The 23,850-nt window shown below is 48.3% G+C and overlaps 1 protein-coding gene across 4 annotated transcripts in view; it reads right to left on the reverse strand.

Annotated features, from left to right (window-relative positions):
• Positions 1-83: 83 nt before the first annotated feature.
• LOC133359377 (uncharacterized) overlaps positions 84-23,850 on the reverse strand; it is a 39,794-nt gene continuing 16,027 nt past the window's right edge. The window contains exons 3-10 of one of the 4 annotated variants that reach the window (XM_061577777.1): positions 21,658-21,786; positions 19,801-19,917; positions 18,677-18,799; positions 17,937-18,025; positions 17,510-17,798; positions 16,881-17,156; positions 15,389-15,564; positions 84-6,209 (exon numbers count right to left, since the gene is read on the reverse strand). In XM_061577777.1, coding sequence (XP_061433761.1) covers positions 6,045-6,209; positions 15,389-15,564; positions 16,881-17,156; positions 17,510-17,798; positions 17,937-18,025; positions 18,677-18,799; positions 19,801-19,917; positions 21,658-21,786 — 1,364 coding nt within the window. In that variant the 3' untranslated portion in view covers positions 84-6,044. Of the gene's footprint in view, positions 6,210-15,388; positions 15,565-16,880; positions 17,157-17,509; positions 17,799-17,936; positions 18,026-18,676; positions 18,800-19,797; positions 19,918-21,657; positions 21,787-23,850 lie in introns of all 4 variants that reach the window. The other 3 variants (XM_061577776.1, XM_061577780.1, XM_061577778.1) reach the window with 3 other exon arrangements.

Below are 23,850 nucleotides of genomic sequence, written 5' to 3' on the forward strand. Positions count from 1 at the left end.
CTTGCCCCCAAAAGTCTGTTTCGGCTATACGGGTGATCTTTGTTGTGTGTATGTATGTGTGAAAAGACACGAGGAACAGGACGTGGAAAAAAATCATGTTATGTTTATTCAGGTCTGGTACAAACATCATGTAATACAAAGCACCGTAGGCTGCGTATTGTCAGCTCCTGCTTATACAATGGGGTTTGTGTGGCAATGTGTTGTAACTGCCACCACTACTGGAAACTATGTACCTCCAGTCAGAGCCCAACAGGGGGCAATGGCGGGTCCGGTCTGTACCAAGTTGGACTCGTGGGTCAGGCAATCTGGGGGGCGGTTCGAGGTGGGGGCTGGGGGATTGTGCAACAATCTAGGTCCCTCCAGAAGGTTCCAGAGAGTGAGCGTGGCCGGGGTGGAGTGACCCTGGGAGCCCCATAAAAGCCGGACCCCAGAGCAGCTCCGGCAGTCAGCGTCAAGCTGAACACTGAAGAGCTCGCCTGAAGACGAGGACATTGAGGGTCCCCGGACCAGACGTCCTTAATCAGGGCCGGGTCTAAGTGGGCCAGTGGTCGAGACCCTAAGCCCTTGGCTGGGTCGGGTCAGCCTCCCCTAGGTCCTGTTAGCCGGAGGGCTAAGATTAGGTGGTCCCAGTGACTAGGGCACGTTAGCCCGGAGGCTATATCTCTTCAGGTCGTCGGGTAGGAGGGGCCGTTACCCCTTTATGTTAGGGACCCCGTGTGTTCACGTTATTGTTAAATAAATACGTGTTGCCTCCTAAGAAGACTCCGTCTCCATACGACCCACTACAAATGCACTGACATAGTTTTAAGAAAGTTTTTTGTTGTTGTGGCGATTATCTCGGCAGATGTTTTTGGGTTCGCCCACGCGTTGGTAGCTTCATGTCAAAATCCCAATTAACCTCTCCCACCACTCACCCGATGCCCACCACTCACCCAAAGTGTATAGTGTCATGTTACTAGTCTAGTAGTGGTGTCTAGTAGTGTAGTATATTGTAACATATAGTGTAGTGTGTCGTGTATAACAGTGATGTGTTGTATTGTAGTGTATAGTGTAGTGTATAGCAGTGTAGTATATAATAGTGTGCACATATGTTGTAGTGACACAATACAAAATGGCCGAGGCAATTAAATATTTTATTTCTGGGACACTTTTTTCCAGGGGTGTACTTAACTCCGCGACTGGGGTACCAATCAATCCTAAATCAGTGCTCCTCCACGATGTCGAAACGCCAAACATTAGCATGAAAAATCCGTTATCGAAAAATTCAACTTTGAATAGTGCATCGTGTACAGCTCGTCGAGATGAGTCGATTGCCGCATTGCCGATCATCAACAGACTAAAAATGACTGCATCACGAACATTATGCGAGAGCCGGGGTACTATGGTACCCCGGGGTACTGCCATAAGGTTCACTTGTAGTGCTTGTAGTCACGCATAAATATAACTTGAGTGCCAGTTAGAAACGTATGGCTTTCATGTGGCCATTGAAATAATGTCCCGCGTCACATCTGGCTCACAGACTGCAGATTTCCCAACCCAACCCCTTTGCTTAAATACTTCATTGGCTCAGGGTACCGACTGAAAAATTACAAAAGTAAAACAATTACAAAACAGTTTTTTTTCAGCACAGTTTGAGGTAAAAACACGAAAAAATATCTTCAAATCAAACAAAAACACAATTAAAACTACCTACACCGTGGAATAGAAAACAAGGGCGAACGCATCATATATATCATACATATATAGAGGTATTACGTACCGGGGTGTAGCAAGCCGTTACGTTGGGGTGTCTACATCAACGTCCGCATACAGCCCCGCCCCTCGGGGGGGCAGTTGGGTATATAAGGCGGTGCGCGAGAGAGCTCGAGGCAGTCGTTGGAGCAGAAGAGAATCAAGAGCCAGTGAAGATTGAAGAGGAGCTAGCTAGCCCTGAGACTGTCCTGTCTGCCAGTTCTTATAAGAGCCGAGCAGGGCAAGCCAGGGGCGACCTCAGAGCAGCGAGGTCTGTGTCCTTGTGAGGGCCAGGCTCGTGTGGCTGAGGGTCGGACCTGAGCCGAAGCTGGGCCAGGTCAGTTAGCCTCCACTAGGATGGTCTGGGTTAGAGGGGTGTAGTAGGAGCTAACGGGGAAACGTTAGCTGAGGGACACTGCCTCGGATAGAACCGGGTGAAGGGGCCGTTACCCCTTCAAGTGTTAGGGTGCGCTACGTGCTGTATCGTAGCTCTTGTTAATAAATACGTGTTGCCTCCGTCGACGTCTCCTGCGCTACTTACGCCGTTACACATACACTGCCGTTGTATAGCACCGAGATTCGAGGCTCTGCACAGGGATATGCAGGAAGGTGTATATTTCCGTGCTTATTGGACGCTGGTTCGTTCAACATTCGGACAAACGTCCCTGTGAATCGCACAGCGAGTGAAGTGTAAACTAGCCGGGCAGCTGAGAGATTCGCATCCGTACTGAAGCAAATTGGCACGGATTCTGGGGGGGGGGGGGGGGGGGGGGGGGGGTTCGGTTTTATCCGAGAATCGATTTCCTCTTTACGTCTCTCATTTGCTTCTGAAAAACAGATACATAGCTCAGTGAGGCTTTACCTGGTAAAATAAAACAAATGCTTTTTCTTGGGACTTGTTGAGATTCTGTCTAGAGAGTATTCTTTTATAACTAGCTTATTTGGCCACGGTGACTGAATCACTGTGTAACAAAAAATATATATTTTTTGTCCCTGGGTCGTAAGCGTTATTTCCCAATTGCTTATGCCTCAAAAATACAGAAAATGGCTATTATTCCCCACAAACTTTGCTTTTGTGACCAAGACACAAAAGCAACGTTAATAATCCACTCCATTGATAACACTGTGTAACAAATGTATTATCTTTTTGCTCCTGGGTAGTAAGTGTTATTTCCTAATTGGTTATGCCTCAAAAGTACAGAAAATGGCTATTGTTCCCCACAAACTTTGCTTTTGTGACCAGGACAGTGATATTTTGAAATGTACCTATTTTCAATGAGGACACGTGTGCATTTGTGTCATTCATTTACGTAATGTCCTGGTCACAAAAGCAAAGTTTGTGGGGAATAGTAGCCATTTTCGATACTTTTGAGACATAAGCAATTATAGATGAACACTTACTACCCAGGAACATAAATCGTGTTACGTAATATATAGTATAAAAAATGTATTACAGTGTTTCAATAAATATAAACTTGCAAACACTCTCGAAATAGCTGTGTGTCCGTATCGCAGCATACACTATTATTCTGTGTTGCTTCTATCCTAACAAAAAATACTATTCTGAAATACTGCACTGCGTAGGTTTTTCGCAGGTTGTGCTGTAAAGCTCCTCCGATGTGTTTTCGGGTTCCACGGCTGAGTTGTTGTTGTTGTTGCTCGTGCACGATGTCCGGAGTTTCGCTCCACAAGCCAGGGGGAGCTCCCTTCAGTGACCTGGATAACATCGTCACGGCCTAACACCGGCTTTAACACGGGACCATTGAACGCAATGTCACAGCTGTCAACCCATACGGTTTACCCGTATTCTTGTACAGGGAAATGTAGTTTTCAGGTCCACGCGGTGGACAGCCGTTTCAATACGTTGCAACAATGTGTTAAATCTATTTGTTTTTGTTTCTCCCTTGTGATGGGACATTATAGGATGAGCGTTGAGATTTATAAGGGCACGGGGCAAGGTCTGAATTGGTCTGTAATAAGGTAGGGGCACTGATAAGGGGTTGACAGGAAGGCAATGTAACAATGAAACGGCCACTGCAGTGGAACTTCAACCAAGGGAAGTCATTGGGCTGTAACCTTCATGTGCCTGCCGTACCAATGGCCGGTTTGAACTCTACGGGTCGGCCAATCAGGGCCCTGGGAGCTGGCAAATTTTGGTAAGAGCCCAGGGGGCTCTAAAATGTGTCGACCATAAGCACCGTTGACGAAACGTCGTTCGTGGAGAGAGACTCGGGGGAGTGAATAGAAGTGAAGGGAATTTGTGACGTGACTGTATGACTATCAAGGGTCATACTGGACATCTGTGAAAAAAAGAGCTTTATAGTTCATCAGATTCCTCCAGTATCAAGACATATTCTAGAAGGTAAAGGGGCAGTATTGAACTGACTTACGTGGGTCACTACTGGTGGAAAGGCCTCCACAAGAGGGGCATCGACAAAGCCCCTCCCCCCAGAGGATATGTTGCACTATTTTACCAGGTAAGGCCCCACTAAGGTACATATCTCTTCTTTTAGAAGTGAACCTGACTATCACAAATGATAGCCCAACGAAGTGGCTGATATCATCAACATCGTGTGGAAATGGATAGCAGTAGCCAAAAACTCTAAACGTGTGATGTTAATGCCTAAATGTGGAGGGAAAACCGGAGGACCCAGAGAAAAATCCATGCGACCACGGGGAGGGTGATGCAAACTCCAAATGTACAGGAGGCGTCAGGGTCGAACCCACAACTTCCTGGAAACCAGGCGATGTAGTTAACATCTCCAAGCCACCATAGGGCCCCAAAAAGAAAGCCCCTCCCCGTGGGAAATATTTCGCCTACTCTTACATGCTAGTCGGATGCCTTAAAAAACATTGGAGATATCACTGTTTGTCCTACCACACGCGACCCCTTTGACACTTCTGAGACCTTCCTTCCTCAGTACTGCTGTGATATTTATCTGGCGATTACAACAACAACAACAACCAACAGCTTCATCAGAGGATTTGCCAGAATTGTAAAGAAGTCTTCCTGTTTCTGGTCTTAAATCGAGTGAAGGTGATGTCACCACTGTAGATAATAGAGCAAGGCGATGATATCACCTTGCTGGATTCGTCATCATTAGTGATGTCATCGCCTTGCTCTATGATGACTCCAGTAAGGTGATGTCATCACCGATGATGATGAATCCAGTAAGGTGATGACATCACTAATGATGACTAATCGAGCAAGAATTGTAATCTTCTACGAATGTTTTTCGGGGCTGATTACTCGCGGCCATTTTTTAAAAATGGCGACCATGGCCATATCAGGCATCCCTGGCCTGGCAGTGAGGAAGCCTGGCAACGTGGTCTGCTCTGGAAGTGGCAGCGATCTAAAGCAAGTGAATACATCTTTCTTGGCCTGTGATTAAATGTATATTTTAAAATATATCGTGATGCTATTTATAAAATAATAAAACAAAGTTAAAATAAGTCGACCATAACTTAAATGAACCAAAGATTAAAGATAGTAATCTTAATGAATAGGACCGATTAATCCGGTCTCGTTCACTAAACACCCCACACGACAACCATGCACATTCCTCTGCATGGCTGGCAATGGACAATACATTTCTTGAATTGGGCAAGGGTTGTTACAAAAACTTGGGGGACACAAGACACGATGGGAGGGAATTACAAAGTAGAGCAGTGCCAGGGAAGAAGCAGACAGAGGAGTTGGGTTCATAAATTATCAAAACTTTTTTGTTATTTTACAAGTAAAGGCCCAATGAGCTATACAATAGCTCTTTTTCAGAAGCGACATGGCTATCCGAAATGACAGCTCAACAAAATCTTATCATCACGTGGAATTTTATAGCAGTCAAATACCCTTAAACATGTCACGTGAATTCTTCATGTGGAAAGGAAAAGCGGAGGACTTGGATAAAAATCCATGTGACCACAGGGAGAGAGATGTTGCAAACTACAAATAAACAGCAGGCGTCTGGGTCGCGATTGAACCCACGACCTCCTGTCCTATATATGAGGCGCGGTAATTAACATATCCTAGCCACCTTGGTTTGTGCAGTGCACTAACCACTGGGCCACAACTACCCCCACGCACCCCCCCCCCCCCCACATCCATTCATCATCATCACGATCCATAGGGCAGATATCCCCATAGTCGTAGGTCGTGGTTCACTGCACGTTTCGTCATTTGTTTCCACTTTCCTCTCCCTGTCTTGTCGTGCCACTATGCTCAGGTAGTGGACACATCTTTCTGGCACCAATCTCTTGTGATGTCGTCAAGTCATAGTCGCTGTCAGTCTTCCCTCTCTTTCTGGTTCCATCCATTAGAACTTCTCAAAGATGTCCTCCAGGTCTGGGTAACTTTCCCTGAGGTCCCACAGCGCCTCCCAGAATTGCTTGACCCTGGGTCGTCCCCTCGCCATCACCAACTCCACCATGTGCTGTGTCGCCTTCTCGCTGCCTTGCCGAACTTGCATTTCTTTCACGGCCTGCGGGTGAACACACGAGCACAAGATGCGACAATTAAGCGCAGAAGGACGTTTCTATAGCGATGGTGATTCTGCAGAGCCACTTGCCTACAACACTCCAGAACCACTGTGTTTCCGTTGTAAAGCAGCGTTTATGACATCGTGTGACTTGGTGTGTGACTGTGCACCACAATCGATAACTCTTGTAAAGATGATCTAACATTCCAACATTTCCAGATAAGGTTGTATTGCTATTCGGGACTTACCCTATCGAATACTAGCCACATTCATCGAAGGGTTCGCTAAAATTCGGGAGACAAACCCATCATTAAAGTATTCACCTCAGCGTCCACTCCATCTCTTTCCAATACCCACCCAGCCCCCCTGGCCGAGTTTATTTGTCTTCCCAATGCAATGCTTCACTCCCCCCCCATCTTTCTGTTGCCCCCCCCCCCCCAGCTCCAACCAAACCTACCCCAGCCCCCTCCTTAACACTCGTGCCTGTTCTGTTTTGTCACTAAAATGGCACCACCATTTTGAGAAACCCCATTCTTCAGCTCAGACCACTGTCATCTTACATACGATTATAAAATCACTGTGAAGTACATGAGAAAATACGCTATGTAAATTTCGATGAGATAAGGCCATAGTGTTCTTGAGTATGGATCCCTGCAGTTATGAAAACAAATCTAGATTGTGTGATTCTTACCAATTAAAAACATCGTTTCTTGTCAAGATGCAAAAATAGAGGAACGGGCTACTTTTGTAGGTGTCCTGCAGGGATCTATCCTGGGACCATTTTTATTAAATTTATACCGAGTGCTACTGTGCGACATTTAGAAGCCAAAGGGTTAGAGTATCCCTGTATGCTGATGACGTGCATATCAAAATAACCACTCGTGCAAAAAAAACTTGCAACAACATTCACAAATTAACTTGATGTTTTGTGGTATTATGGCTGGAGAAAATGTATCTTAAATTAAGTATTGAGAAGACATTTTTGTCACCAGTTGGCATAAAACCACATCTCTATAATGAGTATCAGTAAAAAAAATGCTAAGTATATCTTAAAAATACTATTATGTAACTATAGAGTCCGATGTAAACAGTGGTATCGTATTTTCCCGCATATAGCCCACAGACGCATATAGCACACAAAAATAGCGTTTTGTGTAAAACAAATTTCAGATAGCCCACACCTCCATATACCCCGCATGCATTCATATCTTTAACGTCGTTACCGCAGCTTAATTCCATCATATTAGTACAAAGTTTACATTTGTAATACATTCCACTATCAATTGTTAACGTTAAAATCATAACGTGCACAAAGAAAACAAACTAAACAGAAACGAGTGAACTTAAAACAGTAAATAAAGTAACAAAAGTAAATATCCAATAAATAAGTAACACATAACTGGTAGATAAGTAAGTAAGTGAACTGTTAGGCTTACCAGCATTCGACCTCATCATATGACCGGTAGTTACCCCTGTACAGTTTTAGCACTGGTAGATTGCGCACTGCGTAGACAATAGCAGCACTACGTTAACGCCATTTCCTCCTGGCAACAAAGCCATTGGAAGTTTGAAACAAAGCTCATGGTCGCAACTGTATAGTGCTCAGGCAATAGCAGCGGCCTAAGGGACTCAGCAATTATGATTCCGTGTCGTCTGGTAGACGCTTGTTAAGGCCCTTCCCATTGTGCAATCCATAGCCTCAGCTGAAACTTTCGCCCCCCCCTACAGCCACTGAAAGTATTATGATAAACAAAATGCGCCCACTTCAAACATTGTCGTTTCATTGTACAAGCAATTCGAATCATTTAAAACGTAATAATATGTGCAATTTTAGTGCGAGTGGTTTATTCAGCAGTGCTTTAGTCAAAGGTAAGTGTTGCATAGTGGATAGTCCTAGTGTAATAAAGGACTCGACCACGAAGTCTGGCTTGGTGTCCTTTATTCGGTTCTTCCTCGCAACCCACACGGCTGTCCTTCTATAAGCCTTCTGCACTGATACAGATACTGCTGTTAACCCCGTCACGCCAACAGCTCCTCTGTTGTCTCCCGTTGTTCTCGTAACCTTCCAGCAGCCTCGCCGGCTGTCACCCTCACGCAGCCCCCACTGGCTGCACTCGCTGCTGTTTCTTTTCTCGTCGCTCTCGTAGCCTCTCACACACAGCCTCGCCGGCTGTGTTCACCGCAGCTCCTCAACCACCCTCTCTCCAGCAGCCACTCTGCTGTCTTCTCTCGCAGCTCCGCTGGCTGCTCCCTTAGCTGGCCACCGCTGGCCGCCGGTGCCACTCTTCCTGGCTTCGCCCAACGTGGCCTTACTCTTGTCCTGTCTCTCACTCTCCCTCCTCCTCTTCCGGTCTCATCCCTTAAGAACCTTAACCTTGCTCCCACGTCACCTAACTCCACCTCTCCGTGACGTCACATCCGGGAGGTCGCCCGCGCCCGCATTACACCACCCTCCCCCGTGGAGAAAAACCCAGCCGACCTCGGCTGAACAACACCAACAGTAATGCGGGCGAAACCGACCCTAACACACCAAAGGACACCAAGCATGCAATATAACAGTAAGAACAATCAACACAACTCAACAATCAAGTAACGTAGCAGAAGCAGGCAATAAATACATAGTAAGAGCAATAACGCAACGTAACAATCAACGAAACACAAGGGATTTAGAACGTGTGCGGGTCGCCGGCCCGTCCCGGACGGTCGGCGGCCCATCCGTGGAACGGGAACGTGATGGAGTTTGAGGAGTGACAGGGTGAAATCCCCCTGTCGCTGTTGGAAGTCCACCAACGTCCCGTGTCCCTGAAGGATCAGTCTCGGGCGTGTCCCGCGGATGTGTCTGCAGCGGGGTCGGAAGGGCTGCAGGGCTCGAAGTTCCCGCAGATCTGGCAGGCACCCTCCGAGCAGGGCGCCTCGTCCCCTCTGGTGTCAAGGCCGGCCTGCCTGGAACAGGTATGACAGGCGCTCTAGCAAGATCAATGGACGCAGGCGGGGGAGAGTCGGCAGCAACAGACCCCGGCAAGGCAACATTGGGAGATGAAGCATCATGTAGGGGAGCAACATACGGTTTCAAGCGCGACGTGTGAACAAACCAGCGGCGAGAACCAATCTGAACACGCGCCGACTGAGGGTTAGGAACCTCAATGAGGCGGACAGGCCCTTGCCAAGGTTTGTGAAATTTGGGAGAGGTACCCAGCCACACCTGCGGACAATGGAGCCAGGCCAGGTCCCCAACCTTCCAGGGGCAGTCCCCCTTGGAACGCCGCGCATACCTCTCGTTCCAGGCCTGGGCTTTGGCCGTAGCCACGCGGGCACTCTCCCGCGCCTCCGAGACCCGGCGAACAGTGTCCCGAATGTAGTCAGGGAGTGGTTTACAAGGTCCCTTCACACCGGTTCCCAGCTGCACATCCATCGGCGGCACGTTTTCCCGACCATACATAAGGTAAAACGGCGAATAACCGGTAGCCGCATGAGGAGTCATCCTGTACGCCGAAAGCACCCCCGGGATGTGCAGGTCCCAATCCGATTGTTGTTCACTCACCGTATGGCACAGCATGGCAGACAATGTCCGGTTTAGCCGCTCAACCATACCATCCGTTTGCGGATGGTATGGGGATGTCCGGACCTTCTTAGTCCCTAGGCCCGCGCATACTTCCGCCAATAATTTAGAAGAGAAATTTCGGCCCTGGTCCGTGAGGAGTCTCTCCGGCGCACCCTTGTCCATAACGTATCCGAACAAAAAGGCGTTGGTAATGGCCAAGGCCGATTGGTCGGGTAACGGCCAGGCCATCGGCCAACGGGAGAGGTACTCAACCCCGACCAGCAAATATTTATTACCCCTCGCCGATGGCGGGAAAGGTCCCAAAATGTCCAGTGCCACCAATTCATTAACCCGCGACACCTGAATTGACTGTAAAGGCGGCACATAAGGATGTTTAGGTGGCTTACGTCGGGCACAATCAGGGCACGCGCGGACGTGCCCCACGACATCCGTCGCCATGCCATGCCAAAAATAATGACGTTGCAACGTCAACAAGGTCTTCTGCACACCCAGATGTAATAGCGTGTCACAATGGAGAGTTCTAATCAACTCGTATCGCAGGGACGCAGGCACCACCAGACGCCAGCGCTCCTGGAGACCTTCCCTCCACATGAGCAGACCATCTCGGATCGCGGTTTCCGGCGCACCCTCCGTAACCGGACCCCCAATCTCCACTTTAGATCGCTTCCGCAAGGACACTAACGAATCATCCATCATCTGCTCCCGTATCCAAACAGACCGTGGCAGATTCAAAACCCCATCAGTCGGCCCCGGTTCCACAGGAGCATCCGGCTCCTCAACAGCCAACACCAGCGGCTGAGGGGGGGATAGGCTGGGCATACATCTATGCGTCCCCGACGCACATTTGCAAGGGGAGCGCTGCGGCAATCTGGAAAGTGCGTCTGCGTTCGCATGGCGCACCCCTTTGCGATGGTGAATTTGAAATGAAAATTCCTGTAGCGTGTCCAACCAACGCGCCAGCTGGCCGGAAGGTTGATCCATTTTAAGGGCATATTGCAAGGCCGCATGATCCGTACGTACGATAAAGGAACGGCCGTACAGGTACGGTCGAAACTGACGTAGGAAAAAAACAACGGCTAGGAGTTCCCTGCGAGTGACACAGTAGCGGGTTTCCGCGGGCGACAAGACCCGGCTACCATACGCAACGACGCGCTCTGCGCCCCCTTTAGACTGAGATAACACCGCGCCAATACCTGTGTCACTCGCGTCCGTATCAAGGATGAACGGTTGATCGAAATCGGGATAATCCAATGTTGGGGCCGTAGCCAACAGATTGCGCAGACTCTGAAAGGCCGCCTCTTCTGGCGGTCCCCACACAAACTTACGTCCCTTACCCGTAAGGAGGTGCAAGGGCCTCGCGATGGTCGTAAAATTCGGTGCAAATCTTCGATAATACGAGGCAAATCCCAGAAAGCGATGTACATCCCCCACGGTGGCCGGAGTTGGCCAATCTCGGACGCACGCCGTTTTTTCCGGGTCCGTAGACACCCCCTCAGCGCTCACGATGTGCCCCAAATAACGGACGGACCGTTGCAGTAGGTGACATTTCTTTGGTTTGAATTTCAAGTTCGCGGAGCGCATCCTCGCGAACACCGTCTCCAACCGCCTTAAATGTTCATCAAATGTGCGGCTGAAGACAATAATATCGTCCAAATATATGAGACATGTCTCCCACTGCAACCCCGTCAAGACGAGCTCCATGAGCCTTTGAAATGTGGCAGGGGCCGCATTCAGCCCCATCGGAAGGCAGTTAAATTGAAATAACCCCTGCGGCGTACGGAATGCGGTCTTCTCCCGTGAGGGCTCGTCAAGGGGAAGCTGCCAAAATCCCGAAGAGAGGTCCAGTGTAAAGAAGAACTTAGCCCCCGACAATGCGTCCAGGGAGTCGTCCATACGCGGCAGGGGATACGCATCTGCCACCGATATCTTATTCAATTTTCGAAAGTCAACACAGAATCGCAATTTGCCATCCTTTTTCTTGACCAAAACCACAGGCGCGCCCCATGGGCTGTTTGATGGCGATATAATATCCGCAGCCAACATGTCTTCCACTGCCCCTCGAACGTGTTCTCGCTCGGCGGGACTCATTCGGTGCGAATTCAACCGAATAGGGGCAGCGTCGCCTGTATCGATATGATGGTGAAGCAACGAGGTGCGTCCCAAATCCAAATCATTGGAGCTGAACACATCCGAAAACGTCAGTAATAATTTGTGAAGCGCACCCCGTTGATCCACAGACAGGGAAGAATTTCCGTCACATAAGCTAGCAATCCAGCGATCATCCGAAGCCACAGGCTCAGAAACACCAGCAACCACTTCCTGGCTATGCGAACAATCGTGATCCGTAAATGCCGTAGTGGCATGTGCCACAACCGTGCCAGCCGGGACGCGAACACTTTCAGTACCCGCGTTGAGCACCTGCAAAAACGGCAATTGATCTGGCCGGACGATGGTCTGTGCCCCAACCAGCGCCAACCCGGCCGTTATCGAGGCTGAAGGTGACAACAAGACCCCAACCGCTCCTAGCTGACTAGGCAGGGGCTTCCGATACCGCAAGGGAATAAGCATCTGGGAGCCAGGTGGGATGTCAACAGATGCCACGGATAGCGCCTGCACTTGTACGGTCGAAGCAGGTCGCCCCCAGGGCGACGGCAGAAACGAAATTTGACGGCCACCCGGCAGTTCAATACAATTCTCATTAATTTTGATCAAAATAGGCATCTTAGCCAGGAAATCAGTGCCCAATAAACAAGGAACTGCCAAGGATCTTGAAATTAACACAACGCCCAAGGCCGACACATCCCCGATAGATATTTTAGCGTCCACCTGGCCCACGATGCCCATACTACGCCCGTTCGCAGCGACGCACGACCCGTAAACCGGACGCACGGCCCCGGGTGAGATGCCCAACAGATGAAAAATGACATCCGATATTATAGTCGCGGACGCTCCGGAATCGACCAAAATGCGCACGTCCACCCCTTGTATAGACCCCGGCACGGTGGACGAACCCGTAGCGGCCGCGACAACCCTCCGTGCCAATTTGCGCCACTGCGTCACAGAGCGACAAGGCCCCGTCGAAGGTCTCTCTTTAACAACAACACTAGGATCGCACAACGAAGGTGATGGGTGAGGTGTAAAGCCTTGCCGGGTGTCTGGTGCGTGCCGACTTGCCTGGTTCGGTGGTTCCTTGGTCGGCTTGGCCGTTGATGAGGCCTCCTGTTGCGGCGGACCCGGGATGCGGGCCCAGCAGTCCTTCGCGTAGTGGCCCCTCCGTCCGCAGCGGAAACAATCGGCGTCGTTGTGCCGAAGCGCAGGCCTTGCATCCCGCCGGCCCCGTACCGGTGGTGCAGCGCAAGAGGCCGGCCCACCGTGGCCTGACCATGGCCCAGAGGTGGCCGTCAGCTCCTGAGGGCCCCCCCCATCCGGCACGTATACCGACTTTGTAGGGTCCCAACCCAGAGCGCCACCCTCTGCGACGGGCTCCCCTGTCCACGCCGCGACTTGTTTCCACCGTCGGAGGTTGAATTGTGCATCCAGACATTTTGCCGCCGCCCGGGAAGTGAGCTTCTCATGCCCACACACCGGCATGGGAATCCCAAGATCCCGCGACAGCTCGAGCATCTTGCCCAAGATGAGAGGCTCGAGCAGGTCAGGTGTTGTTTCTGGATACGCGGCCATAGCCAAATCAAGCACCGCACCCCTGTATGCCACGGGCGATTCCTCGGGCGCTCGTTGTCGTTGAGCAAATCGCCGATGCGCGTCGTCAGGTGGCTCGTAGGCGTCGGCCATTTCTTGAAAAACTCCATATAATGTCTTCTTCTTTTCGGCCTTAATGGAACGAAAAAATCGAACAGATTCGTCGTCCAGAAGAGTCGGCAACACTTCTAAGGTCCATCGCGCAGAACGGACCGCCGCCAAAAATCTGCAGGCGAAAGCGCTCCAGTCGCCCCCAATGGCGAACTCTTTGACCGTGGTGAGATGGCGACTCCGACTTCTCTTTACTCCGCCCTCCGCCGATGGCTCCTCCGGTGGCAAATTCAAAATGGCGTCGAACCGCGGCGTGGTCAAGATGGCGGTTTCCCGCCGCGGAACGCGCAAGATGGCGGCCTCCTGCCGCGTGGCCAATGGCGCCGGGAGCGAAGATACCGTGGCGGCCTGTGGAGCACTCTCCGCCCTCTCCGTCGCCGTCCTTGGGGTGACGAGATGACACAATTGGGCCAGGACGTCCCTGAGAGTCTCCAGTTGCTCCGCCACCTGCAGCCATCGCGGATCAGCGTCTGATGTTGTCGGCGGCCCCGACACTACGGCTACATCTTCAACCCCAGTCCCCGCACTCGTTTCAGCAGGGCTCTCCTCCACCACCCCGGCAGGATCCATGTTTGGAGGGAAGTCGTCGTCTTCGGACGAAGAAGCCGATGCTGGCGCTGGAACATTTTTCTTTCTCACTTGTTTCGACATGCCGTTGCACTTCCGACACCAATGTAATAAAGGACTCGACCACGAAGTCTGGCTTGGTGTCCTTTATTCGGTTCTTCCTCGCAACCCACACGGCTGTCCTTCTATAAGCCTTCTGCACTGATACAGATACTGCTGTTAACCCCGTCACGCCAACAGCTCCTCTGTTGTCTCCCGTTGTTCTCGTAACCTTCCAGCAGCCTCGCCGGCTGTCACCCTCACGCAGCCCCCACTGGCTGCACTCGCTGCTGTTTCTCTTCTCGTCGCTCTCGTAGCCTCTCACACACAGCCTCGCCAGCTGTGTTCACCGCAGCTCCTCAACCACCCTCTCTCCAGCAGCCACTCTGCTGTCTTCTCTCGCAGCTCCGCTGGCTGCTCCCTTAGCTGGCCACCGCTGGCCGCCGGTGCCACTCTTCCTGGCTTCGCCCAACGTGGCCTTACTCTTGTCCTGTCTCTCACTCTCCCTCCTCCTCTTCCGGTCTCATCCCTTAAGAACCTTAACCTTGCTCCCACGTCACCTAACTCCACCTCTCCGTGACGTCACATCCGGGAGGTCGCCCGCGCCCGCATTACACTAGCATGAAAAATTAAACGAATTATGACATGCCACATGTGTAAAATATTTTTGGGATAGCCCGCACCTCCATATACCCCGCAGGGTCTTGTTTTGTTTGTAAAAAGTGGTATACCCCACGGGTTATATGCGGGAAAATACGGTAATGGTCGTCTTAGAAACGTTATAATTATAAGATCACGTGTGCCACTACCAATGGGTGCAACGACCTATGTGTAGTGCTCTGTGAAATTGTGCTTCTTACATCTGTTCATACTCTCAGCACTTATTTCAGCTTGTCTAGCCCTAACATCCAAATGGACCTTATTGAGATTGCTCAATGTCAACCAATCCCACAGCAGAATAAAGATAGAAATGCTCTATGAATTATTTTATTACTTCCCTTCTACGTGACTTTACCGAAAGAACCAAGAAGATGAATCCCTGCAGTCACGAAAGCTTTACATCGAAATATGCTCTATAAAGCCTAGAAAGTATATCCGTCGTGCTTTCGTGATAGCCTTTGAGCCAAAAGACTGGCCAAATAGCAAAGGTACTTATTTATGATGCGATACGTGATTATGATGACGATGATCTTAGTGGACATACCCGCACACTGTTGTCGGTGAGTATATTCCTGATCTGCAGTTGGGAGAGCAGAGGCGTCAGGTCGTTGCGCAGCGCCATGAGCAGCTCCCTCGTCTTGAAGCGGATTTTGTCCCGGAGGACAAAGTCGCTGTACTTGTTCAGAACCACGGGGGACTTGGAGAGTCTCCGGAGGAAGTCTGCGGCACCACAAAAGGGGGGAAACGCAGCAGCAATTGGCACCATTTCAGCATTCAAAGGTCGATGAGAGCAGGTTGCTTTTGGAAAATTGAACCAAATAATGAAATCTAACTACATCATTAGACCTCCTTTGCCATTACCAAAGTATGAGAATAGGGGTTTTCCCCTTTTTTCTGGCAACACAACTGAAACCTTTTTACAAGGAATCATGTCTGCATTAACCGCAATACTTGTGGCGTCCTCTGGTCTAGCACCAATTGAGACGAGGCTCAAAAGAACGCTGTCTCTGATGTGGACCAATCATTTTTAAGGATAATGAATATATTATCAGTGTGTTTTTGTTTGCATTTTGACCAAAAGTATTGTGGTCAATGCAGACACTATTCCTTGTAAAAGGTTTCAGTTTTCTTGCCAGATAAAAGGGGAAAAACCCCTATTCTCAATTACATGTAATGTAACCAATGTGCCTGAAGAAAAACGTTTTAATCAGCCCACATGACCCGCTATGACATACGGATCAGACACGTGGACACTGCAAATTAAAACAACAGCATTGAAAGAGCGTGCAAAAGAGCATTTTTGAAGTACACAGTTTCCAATTACGTAGAAAAACAGAACGACAGTGCATGTGTAGGGGTGGTTACGGGAAGGGAAGCGGACAAACACACAGGGGTATCTACATCCACATCCGCAACGGTTAACCCTGGGGGGCTGTGGTTGGCGCTGTTATCCCCCATAGTCCCACCCCTCAGAGGCGATTCGTATAAAAGGCGGGGAGCCGGAGGGCTCGAGGTCCAGTGTGTAAAGCTTAACCAGAGAAGACTGAAGACCGGCAGATAGGCCCTGGGAATCCCCTGACTCGCTTTCCTTCTCAGGACCGAGCAGGGCAAGCCAGTGGCGCAGCTCTGAGAGCTTCAGGACCGATGCTCTTGTAAGAGCCGGTCTGGTTAGCTGGGTGCCGGGATCCGTGCTGGACTAGGGCCGGATCAAATAGCCTCCCCTAGCACTCTTAGCGGAGGACTGGGAGTAGATCAGTCAGGGGATAGTGCGAGGGGTGTTTCCCATTGAGTACGGGTGAAGGGGCCGTTACCCCTTCAAGTTTTGTGTTGCTGCCCTTTGGTTAAAGAAACAAGTGTGCCTCCACTACGTCGTCTCCGTCTCACTGAGAACCCACTACACATGGGTTATGGAACATTTTTTGTTAATTAAGTGCACATGGGCAGGACATGTCACGAAAAGGAATGATGGCCGGTTAATACGACAAATTTGGATTGTATGAAATTAAATGTTTATTCTTAATTTATTGTTTTGTTACCAAGGCCTCCCAGCCACTCCTTCAGTCCAGAATACTCGTCCTGCACAGCCTGCAGAGCGAAGAGCAGCTTGAGGCAGTCGTCGTTCCCTCTCTTAACGAAGTAGTCGAGCAGCAGCTCTGCGCACTCTGCGCCATCCCGGATGCTCTTGGCCTTGGTGAAGAGCTCGTTTGGGATCCGTCCACGACTCATCAGCTGCAGCAGAAGATGCTTGGGGTCTCTGGCAATCCACAGCTTCAGATCAGACTCCTTATCTTGAACGGCTCTCAATGCCTCACCTGCGACCGACAGAGGTTCATATGAATTCCACAAGTATCGTTTTACGCAAATTTATTTGATTTTCTATCAAATTAGGCCAGGATTGTGCTTCTGGAATCAAGGCACAACGTATAACATATTTAGGTTCGTATTGGTACTTAAACAGTCAAAGGAAACGTGAAGTCGTTCAGTCACACACAGCATGACATCATTCCTCTACGGCTTTAAAAGTAGCGTTGTTTCCAATTACCTCCCCAAGGACGAACTCGTGTTGGAAAGCATTACAAAAGCTATGCATATGCATGGTTTTTCTTCCTTACTCTAACAAAAGGCATTCAATATCAATATACTGGTGCGTTTACGTGGGTCGTACCGTGTGTCTGAATCCACTTCCATAGATGCACGTATTGCTTCCTCACAGAGTAGAGGGCATCCCACAGCTTCTCACAGCCCACCTCTCCCTGGCAGATGCAGTGGTCCAGTACGAGCTCAACACTCTCCTCTCCGCCCTTGATGACGGCCGCTTGGTGAACGTGCCGTGGAATCAATTTGAAGCCATCGAGATGCTCCAAGAAGGCAGAGGGATCCACTCCAATCCAGACCTTTAGATTATCTTTGTTCTCTTGGATGAGTTGCATTGTCTCGCTGTTCTCATTGCTCCTCTGTAGCGTGTGGAGAAGACACGGTTACAATTATTTATGTCTATGTGAGATGGAGTCTTCAGTGTACTGGTATACACGCTTACACACTGAAACAATGTAGAGTAGGGTCATCATGCCACCATGCTGCGTTGAGTTTACCTGAACTCCAAATGGCACCTTGTGTTCATTTTGCACGACAAGAACAAGCGGTAGATTTTCATCATGCTCATTATTTGTATGAGTAGTGTCTGAAATAAATCCGATAAAATCAGATTATCGCTGATTCATAGCACAGTCGACACAGAATACTAAACATGTTGATATTGGAGTCAAGGAGAACATTTAAATGTTTTCTATAATTTTAAGATTGGACAGTTATTAACTGGAATGTAAAGTTTCATAGCCAAGATGAAGATGTTATCACCTCCGGCCAAAGACCATGAACAGACAGTTTTGCGATCGTTGTGAATCAGTCCAAATCCTATCTCGATGCCCTCGGGACCTCGAGAATTGTCCACTTCCTCAAGAGTGGTAAGCACACAACGAAGTAACGATGACGCTTCAATTGAGCGTCTTGTCCAACACGACTTTACGAGAGTATGTAATATTGTTGGATGAGTGGAGGCATGGCAGGGGTGACTGTCACCAATAGCAGGACTCTCGAAGGGACAATTTAATATGACACCGAAGCCAAGCTTTCAAAAGGGATGAAACTCATTTTCATCATTCTGTGCAGTGGTGTCTGCAGAAAGCATGCAGAGGCGGCTTGTGCCAAGACGTGATTTCTCCACACATCTTAATTCACGTATAATGAGTAAAATACATTTTGCCACATGTATAATTTCAGCCCCAATACGAGGATGGGATCTTTGGATTAAGCACGGAACATTACCACTTACCGGATCGCTTCAACATCCTTTTAAAAGTCAACCCCTTTAGTTTCATGTAGAAGTAAACTATGACAAACACGAGTGCAGTCAGGACGAAGATGAGGGCTGCTGCCAACACGAATGACGTGGCGTCTGAAAATGTTATGAAGGAGAAAAAAACTATCTGTGAACAGCAGTCCCCTCTCCGCCTACTTGTCAGGTCTATGTGATACATTGCAATGTATATGAATGCAGTAGGTCGCATTAACGAAACCTCTATCAAAATAAAACTATCAAATCATTGCTCTTTGCATAATTTCTATAGTTTTTTTAAGCACGAAAATATCGCGAAGGCGCTTTTTCAAAGATTATCATCTGCAGCAGTTTCACAGTTGGGGGTGATGTTATTTTTTTACGATTTCCCTTCCCCCAAAAACGAACTTTTCAGATAATTTCACATTTGAACCACGATGCCAGAACACATGTGATTCTATTTTCAAATAAGGTTACCAGACCACTATCATTCACTGTGAAGCTGATGGCGCATTTTATTTTGTGGAATGCACCAGTTCCATTAACCAGGGTAGCCGTTGGAATCCATACTCTTTGGTTCTTTCGGTAAAGCCACGTAGGTAGAAAATAAAATTATTACGTGTCGGCCGCAACACAAGCGGCATGAAGACGGCCGCTTGTGTTGCAGCCGAAACGTCGTCATTTTATTATATTTTTTCTACCTACGTGGCTTTACCGAAAGAACCAAAGAGTATGGATTCCTGCAGTCACGAAAGCTTCAAATCAATGTTAGCCGTTGGAATTGAACCACAAATCTCTGAAACGAGCAGTAAATGTGTTACTTCCCAGTGTGAATATTTGGAGGAAAGGTGACTCCAGTCTAAAAAAGTAGTGTAGCTACAATTAAAATTCGGTGTTCAATATTGCACAGGGTAGTGAACTGATAACATCACATATGGCTGTGTTGAACATGCAGTTCCTGAAGCCTGCAATAGACATAAGGTGGAGTTTCAATTTTCGCTTCTACTGCAGAAAGCTTCTGCCATTTCAGTGGACCAGGCTGTCCCGTGCTCTCCCTGACAGCTGACAAATCAAACAGCTTATTGTGGTTGACTTGAGCGGCTTTGTAATCCTACTACTACCTTGGTTTTCCAACTCCTCAGGCACACAAATTCCCGAGTCGCCGTCTCTTTTGAGCCCCTCCGTGCACCGACACACCGTGTCCTGGGCCACGGAGCAGTTCACAGCCGCCTCCTCGCCTGCGATTAGAAAACAAAAAAAAGTATCGCAAGGGGGGAGAAGTGGTGGTTAGGTCGCGTGAATATGAATGTTGTGTCGTCATTTCAAGTTTTCAAGTTTCATTTATTAGGTATAGCCCTGTGAGCCATGCAGCTCTTGAGTCAGGTTCAACCGCAACAAACCAAAATATGAACAGAGAACATCTTAAAGCGACGACGCGCAACAGAAACATCCTGGATAAACCAGCAACTCTTCGTCATGAAACCTGCCACCACCATCCGACACAGCCTATAAGTAGAGGGGTTTGTCACGTAACACAAAAACGTTGCCAATTAGTTACTAGTCACAGTACTAACCGGTTGTGTTGTGTGTTGGAAAGTAAACCCACTACATAGCCGTCAACTTATACATTTTACCCCGTATTCTTGTACATGAAAATTGAGTTTTCAGGTCCATATGGTGTACAGGTGTTTCAATATGGGCAAAACATAATAATGTATTTATTTGTGTTTCTCCCTTGTGATGGGACTTTGTAGGATGAACGTTGAGATTTACAAGGGACACGGAGTGACCAATAAGGTCTGAATTGGTCTATAATAAGGTAGGCACTGATAACATGTTGACAGGTATGTTATAGAGTATCCTTGACCAATTTGGGACATTGTATTTTGTTGACCTTGTCCAATTATTTAAAATGGCTTTGGCTGCACTGCCATAAATGTTTGTACTGGTGTAGTGGACACTCGACACAGCAGTCTTCAATAGTAGGGGTCTTTATTTCTTTCAGCACGAGTGTGACGAGTTGAAAGATGAGGATCACACCCCTTGCTTCTATCAGGTGTAAGTCATAGCTGGTGGGACCGGTTTTAGGAGTATGGGTGTGGGGAGGGGCAATTATGCAAATTTACCAGATATGAAAGTGGCAACCAAGAAGGGGTAGAGAGGACGCGACGTGAGGAGCAACCGCGGCAACCCCATTTCCACCTGATGATGATCGCTTGTGTTGCGTTCGAAACGTCGTGATTTATTTTAATTTTATTTAGTTAACTTATTTTATTTCTACATACGCGACTTTACCGAAAAAAACCAATGAGTATAATAAAATGTTGCACTGTAGTAGAAGAAAACCTGATGATGATGCAGGGAGCGATGTGAAGGAAACTGACACCATTTGGAAAAATGGAAGGACATGGAAAGAGAGGAAGACCTAACAGAGAATGGTTTAATGACATCGCAAGAGATTGGTACTAGACACATGTGGCACGACTTGAGCATATTGGCACAAGGGGCCGTCTATAAATGACGTCACGCGATTTTGGACGATTTTTGACCCCCCCTCCTTCGTCACACGGCGTCACAAAAAGTCAGACCCCCCTCAAATATGACGTCACAAAGCTCTGCCCCCCCCCCCCAAAAAAAAAACATGCTTCAAATCGCTTTAAACTATTGTCATTGTAGTGCGTATTTAATGTGGCGCTGCACTCTGATGTTGTAGGAGAAAACATTTATTAAAAAGTCTATGTAATTAAATAGAACGTGTTATTTAAAGTTGTGCATTTTTATGTAACGTCACATTTCTCAACCCCCCCCCCCCCCCCCCTTGTCACACATCGTCACGCATCGTCACGTGCAGTGGACACCTACTACGGGGCTATCTGTACATGGATCCTGACGGTGATGAAACAATATCTATGCCACATGCAAAAGGACACACACTACATATAGAGGGGAAACGCCTACTTTGCTGTGCTGTCACTTACCTGGTCCACAGCTGCTGCATGACGGACACACCTTCTCCTGGTTGTCTCTGTCTATGAATGTGCCCTTAGGGCACTGCTCACACAAGGCACCCTTTCCTTCACCTATGCAGTCCATCACTTTGTGCATCCCTGAAAGGCAAAGAGGTGTGAGCAACAATTGAGTTGTTGTAAACACAGACAAAGATCTCCTGTATAGCCTTTAACAGACTTTTGGCGCAAATGCTCTACCACCTTTGTCTCCCCAGTGGCGTTGTTTACACACTGCACCAGGTAGTCATTTGAGTCTGAGTCGACCTAGGAGAGGCCCAGGTCTGGTTCAGATAATCGTCACTGGTGTTGGCTCTGAGCTGGAATTCAACACTGGTCACCGGGTTCGTAGCGCCAAGCATTAACCGCTACAAAGATCCCCCGTGTAGCCTTAACAGACTGTAGGGGCAAGTGCTGTTAGCGAGCACCTATGAAGGCCAGAACGGTACACGAGGGGGTGGGTGAGCCAGCACCACGCCCGACCGCCTTTGTCTCCCCAGTGGCGATGTTTACACACCGCACCAGGTACTCATTTAAGGCTGAGTCGACCTCGGGGAGGCCCAGGACCGGTTCAGATAATCGTCACTGGTGTTGGACGTGAGCGGGAATCGAACCCGGGTCGCCAGGATCATAGCGCAGCGCGCTAACCGCTACACTACCGCTCCCCACGCACAGACACACGCACAGACACACACACGTGATGACAAGTTGGTTTGGTGAGTCACGGGCTGCACTGACAGTCAACCAGCGTTAAGTTATGTTAGGGGCAGTGGCTCAACTGAACTCATTTTTTCAGTCATCATCACGATCCATAGGTTTTCCACTGCACATTTCGTCGTTTGTTTATCACATTTCGTCTTGTAGTGCAAATACGGTCAAGTAGTGGCCACCTGCATGGGACGTGGGCAATCTTGCCTCTCCCACTGGGATTATTTTATTATTATTCGCATTAATCTGAGTTACTTTTAAGCAAAATTCAAAGTGTTAGCACTTTATTACTAGTTATTAATATCTTCTTGGTTCTTTCGGTAAAGTCACGCAGAAGGGAAATAATAAAATAATAAAAATGAAACATAATAAAATAAGTCTCACGACTTGGTTCTTTCGGTAAAGTCACGTAGCATGGAAATAATTAAATAATAAAAAATAAAAACGTTATAAAATAATTCTCACGACGTTTTATTATTTCCATTCTACGTGACTTTACCGAAAGAACCAAGAAGATGAATCCCTGCAGTCACGAAAGCATTAAATCGAAATTTAGTTATTAATATTTTTTTATTGCGTTTTTGTCAAGATTATCTAACTTACAAGCTGGTGTGGCCTTCCCTCATCGTCTCCACACACAGCCTGCTCTTTCTTGGCTGGTCATCACATGTTCCCTCGATCCCTTCTCTACCAAATTAATTCAAGAAAATGTAAATTTACTCTTCCCATTTGCAACCAACATTTTTAATCTACCTCTCAGCTCTGGTATTATCCCTTCCACCTTCAAACTTACAGCTGTCATCCCTCTCCTGAAAAAGACTGGCCTTGATTCTGAGGTTCCAAATAATTATCGCCCAATCTCCAATCGACCCTTCCTATCCAAGGTTCCTGAAGGCCTGGTTGCCTTGCAGTTCAACCACCATTTGTCCTCTAATGATTTTCTGGATCCATTTCAGTCTGGGTTCAGGGCTGGACACAACACTGAGACAGCTCTGGTTAAAGTGGTGAACGGCCTTTTGATTGCTGCTGACTCTGGCTCACCCAGTATTCTCGCTTTGCTGGATCTGAGTTTATCCTTTGACACCATCGATCATGACATCTTGACTGATCATTGGGAAAGTATCATGGCGGTTTCAGGACCTGCTCTTAGGTGGTTCAGATCTATGTATCTTATCAGGAACATTTCGTATTTATAGGAGATTTTAAATCTGCTCCCAGCTCTGTTTCATTTGGGGTTCCTCAGGGTTCAGTTCTTGGCCCTCTTCTCCTTTGTATTTATATTGTCCGACTTGGTCATTTGCTCCAAAATATCGGGCTAAAGTTTCATTGCTCTGCGGACGACACTCAAATTTACTTGCATACCGAGTCCGATATCCCTTTGTCTGCCTCTGTGGTGCCACCACCGCAGAACAACTCCGCAAACGCCGCGATTATCCACTACCCCCCACGATAAGCACA

The sequence above is a fragment of the Lethenteron reissneri genome, chromosome 65 (genome assembly GCF_015708825.2).
Source record: "Lethenteron reissneri isolate LAM-NWPU_2019-01 chromosome 65, ASM1570882v1, whole genome shotgun sequence".
Classification (NCBI taxonomy): Eukaryota; Metazoa; Chordata; class Hyperoartia; order Petromyzontiformes; family Petromyzontidae; genus Lethenteron; species Lethenteron reissneri.